The sequence below is a fragment of the Neomonachus schauinslandi genome, chromosome 8 (assembly GCF_002201575.2).
Source record: "Neomonachus schauinslandi chromosome 8, ASM220157v2, whole genome shotgun sequence".
Lineage (NCBI taxonomy): Eukaryota > Metazoa > Chordata > Mammalia > Carnivora > Phocidae > Neomonachus > Neomonachus schauinslandi.
The window spans coordinates 130,735,407-130,740,238 of NC_058410.1; the positions used below are offsets into that span (position 1 = coordinate 130,735,407).

The 4,832-nt window shown below is 42.8% G+C and overlaps 1 protein-coding gene across 1 annotated transcript in view; it reads right to left on the minus strand.

Moving 5' to 3' along the window:
- Positions 1-1,577: 1,577 nt before the first annotated feature.
- The window catches only part of LOC110586754 (androgen dependent TFPI regulating protein), a 58,255-nt gene continuing 55,000 nt past the window's right edge, over positions 1,578-4,832 (minus strand). Inside the window, exon 6 of the mRNA XM_021697050.1 lies at positions 1,578-1,612. Coding sequence (XP_021552725.1) covers positions 1,578-1,612 — 35 coding nt within the window. The remainder of the gene's footprint in view (positions 1,613-4,832) is intronic.

Here is a 4,832-nt window from a genome sequence, read left to right on the forward strand (position 1 = left end):
GCCAAGAGCTTACTATCACTCTGAGAAGTATGCAGCCCCAGTCATCTTTGGGGTGTGGAAAATTTAGGTGATACCCTGCGGGCTTCGCATTTGGGGAATTTCCACTGTGACAACTGCTTCTGGGCTTCTTCTGAGACCAGGTGCTCCGAGCACTCAAGCAGCAGCAGGTATAGAGTTCCCAGTTCAATCCAAAAAAGACTTGCGGCTCATATTTATATATTAGTAGATAAAGGATTAGGAAGACAGCAGGTTTCTTGGTGCCTGTTCTAGGCTTCCCGGGGCTGCCTGCATGTTGTGGCAGTCTGCCCTCTTCTCTAACTCAAGACCATTTTTGGTATTTCTGAGGTTTTCTGGTCTTGGAATAGATATGGCACAGTGGCCAGTCATAGAGCCATCAAGGTTTGATGTGGTTCTAGGAATAATTTTTACCAACATGTACCCATTTTTACCAGATTTCTCCTGAATGGTGCTAGGTTGGGAAACCCAAGTACAATTTACTCTGCTGTCCACACCCAGCCCACATGGACCTGGTGAAGCACCGCTAGACTCCATGCTTACCCACTAGTAGACCCTTATCATCTGTGTTCTTTACAAAATGTGCCTGTAAATAAAGACCCAGAAAAACTCACTAGGAAGATCAAAGCAGGGTTCGTGAATGTGCTTGTTAATCACCTAGCCATCAGCTTTGTTAAACCATAAGCTAACTCAGCAAAGTGATTTGTGCCAAAGCATTCTTGGGGGTCCTCAGGGCCATGTCACATCCCATCACTTACTCCCCAGGTAAGATGTACATTTATTTGATGAACGAAGCAATATTCGAATGGAAGAGATTTTGATGGCGATGTTGCGAAGCCCCATATTTGGACCTGCGCCGAATGCTTGCTCACAAGAGGGGCAAATTGCCCCATATTTTTTAAAACTTACTTTCTCATTGCCCCAGTTAATCTGCTCTCTTATCGGGTGGACAGATGACTTTGGTAGCACCCATCTCCCTACATCTCTATCTAGACTGAGGAAAACAAAATCAATGAGCAGTCCATGAAAATAGCTAGTTGACAAAAATACTTATTTTTAGGAAAGTTAGGGTCATTCAAAATGGCACAAGACTGGGAGTTAGAAGATCTGGGGGACAAATGCTATTATCTTGGTTGTGACACTAGTTCTTTGGCCCTCGTGCAGATTACTTCTCAGCTAGGTCCTCAACACCCTCCTCTGTAAAGTGAAGAGTTTTGGTGATCCCAAATCCCTTTCTCTCTCTAAACATTCTCTAAAGCCAAGTTATGTGAGTTTCCTTGGCCTTTGGCCAGATTTTGACCACAGAGGCCAGACGAAGGTAACAGATTCTGAGACAACAGTTGTTTTTGGCATGTCCAGTAAACCTTGCAAAAAAATGAAGAGTCCCCAAATTAAGCTACCTTCACAAACCCTCTTATTAAATTTAGATATCATTCCCTGTCCTTTCTACCTTCCTATATTGCTCCACCACCTCCCCAATCAGAAAAAAAAAAAAAAAGAAAAGAAAAGAAAAAAAACTCTCATGTTTTCTTCCTCCTTTGTTCTTGGAAAACAGCCTGTGATCACTTCCTCTTTTTCCTTGGCTGCATCGTGTCACCTGTATGATGAAGAACAGAGAGAGACATCAGACTTCAGGGTTTCCCTAATGGGTATTCTTGTGAGGGTAGACATTCACCCTGACTTGGGACAGTAGAAAGTCAAGGACATTTAGCCCAAGGCAAGAAGATGTACTTTGCAGAGTTCTGAAAACCTAGCACCTCTGCAGAAAGGACAAGAAGCAACTCTGTTGTCTCCACTTGGTTCTTGGCTCACAGCTAGCCTGTTGACCAATGGTGCCATTTGCCTTCACGGGGTTCTGCAGGTCAAATGTGAGCCACTGATTGAGGTTGTTTTTGGCCAAGCGTTTACAGGCTACACACAATCCATCAACAAACTCTGAGATTGTGCAAATGGAGATGAAGAGACATCAAATTAGAGAAAAGAGAGAAGAGTGGAGATTCACCTAATTAGGGTTCATCCCGTGACCTCTCCGCAAATCAACATAACAGCCTGAATGGAGGAGTACTGGCATATTGATTAGATTTTAGTAAGCTCATTAGAAGGGTTTTCTTCTGCTGAAATTATAGCCCTAGATTTCTAGAATGACTTCATTCAGCCAACAAGTTGGTACCTCTCTATTTATTGATCATAAATCTTTGCATAAGCTCTGAAATTTCTAACACTTCATTAGTGCATTATCCTTCCCACTTGTAAATGTTATCAGTCCTACTTTGAAAACTTTTCTCAAATCAGCCTCTCCTTGCCCATTCCAGAGGCCTGTTAGTTCTGGCTCGGTGCCACAGCAACCTCATGCTTCTACTTTCATGCTTCACCCTTCAAATCCCACCCCCGTCCATCAGTTATGCCCTTCAATGTCTTCTACTAATTTTATTTTGCTAGAATTCCACTTCTCATAGGCTATAGTTACTGATGACTTGAAGTCTCCTTCATCACCCTGATTTTCGAGGAGAGCCGACTCCTAATCACACAGCCCTTGGGGCCATCCTATATTCATGTCTCTCAACATTTTTAAGGACAGTCCTCTCTCTCCTTCTTCTTCTACTCATCAATCCAGATATCCTCACTCACTCCAGGGAAGCCTTACTAAGTTATCCAGCTTTATAGGCTTCATGTCGTTTTCATTTATGCTCTCACTTATTTTTCATTTTTGATGTGGATTCTCTCCTCCCCCATCAGGTCTTCTGTACGTTAGGTCTCTAAGTACAAACCCAGAACCTTCTTTTTTCTAAAGCATACACTCTTTGCCCATAATAAATCCTTTGTCAGCCAAATGACGCATTAATTCCTTCATGTTCAAGAGCTTGAGCAACGTAAACTTCTCAACTTAGTTGCCCCTGCAGTCCCTCTGAAGGCTCCTAAAACCCGCTTGCCAACCCCAACCCCTCGAGTGTAACTGTAATCATAACCACATCCTTCAACCCAGGTGCCCAGGATTGGAGAGTCCTTCTCCATTGAAGAAACACAACAGATACCGAAAGGCTTAGAGAGAACGAGCCCAGGAGCGGGAGTGATGGCAGGAAGTTCCTTTGTAGGAGGAGAGCAGGTGACTCCTTCCCCGGGATCAGAGTCTCCCGCATCCAACACTAAGCAGCTAGACAGAGCACTAAGACATTGCCATAGACCCACAAATATGTTGGAGAAGGCATCGTCCCAAAATGTGTCTCTGGGACTTCCAACAGTCATTTCTTCTGTAGTGACTTACGTGGTGTGAACATCACAGAAATCATATTTTTCTTTTTGTTTCTAGCAGGTGGGAGGTGGGTCCTTAGTCCCGAATTCTGGAGCTGAGCAGTCTCTAGGCTTCTCTGAGTCCTCAGAATTTATCTCTGACTCTGATTCCACAATACATGGCTGGAGATTGGGAGTTGTTGACTTAGTAATAGATCTTCTTATCTTACCCAAAGTTCACAACATGGATTTCATATTCTGACTGGGAAATAACGTTGTTCGTTATCCCTCTTTCCTTCATGGCAGGGCAATTTCTCCCTAGGAATGCCTCCTAGTTGGCAGTTAGGGAGCTAAGTCCACCTGTCATTCATTTTAGTCCTTTCTTTATCCTCTGTTAGATAGTACCAAGGAATAAAGATATTTTAGGCCAAACATTTAATGTTTGTCTTGTGCAAGATCCAAACATTTTCTGCTGTCATGGCAAAAAAAAAAAAAAAAAAAACCAACAAAACCCAAACTCATTCTTTTAATCAACATCACTATGGATACCATATGTAATTATATTCCTTATTATTCCAATAGTCAGAAAACAGAGTAAGTAAAAACATTTTATTCACAAAGATTTACACCTCTGTATCTACAATCACAAAAGCTACTGCTGCTAGACTTTGAACTGAAAATTTGAAGAACATTTGCCTAGTTTCCGCGGGTTGGCTTGGAAAAGGGTGAGAAGGCAGATGGTTGGGGAGATAGGAGGTGTTAGAAGAATGAGGTTTGAACATGAATGAGTAAAAGTTTCAGTGCAGACGTAGCAGGAAGGAGATGGAGCTGAGGTTCTGGCTGGAGAAATCCTTGTGGGAAGAGAGGCAGTGAAAGGAGAAGCAATAATCCAATGTGGACTCTGAGCTAAGAGAGATGAAATTAGGACAAGAAAGGCAAAAAGGAGATATATTTCTGTTATTGACCAAATGCTGCTCCGGTAGGACCGTGCTTTAGAAATACACGTGGAGTCATCTCCTGATAAGAGTCTTTTGTTATGAAATGATCAGGGACAATGTGCAAGGCAGAAAAAAACTTAAATTGCTTCATGGGTAAAACCAAAGAGGTAGACTAGGTGGCCTCTAAGCAGCTTTCAGCAATAAAATCTCCCTTTAAAAAAAATCTGGTCTACAGAATATAGTATTAAAGGAAGGTTTTAATGTCCTCCTGTCCAAGCCATAGACACAAAGTCACTTGGTTAGACTTGAATTTTCATCTGATGAACTCTACTTAGGGTGGAAAGGATTTATGGTCGCAGGCCCTGACAAAGGTTAGCCTGACTCTCGGCACATGTCCCTCAGGAATGTTAGCAAAGGGATAGTGGGCCAGAGATAAGCTGATTGCCTCTCCAGCCACACCCACCCAGAAGAGGCCCTGCCATGGGGGCCTGGTGCTTACCTCTTTTTGTGCCTGATATATCCTGTGGGTTGTGTTTCTTTTTCTGAGGAACTCATGTCTTGATGTCAGCATTGTTGTGTCTTATTAAGGAAAAGAGAGAAAGAGAGGAAGGAAGGAAGGAAGGAAGGAAGGAAGGAAGGAAGGAAGGAAGG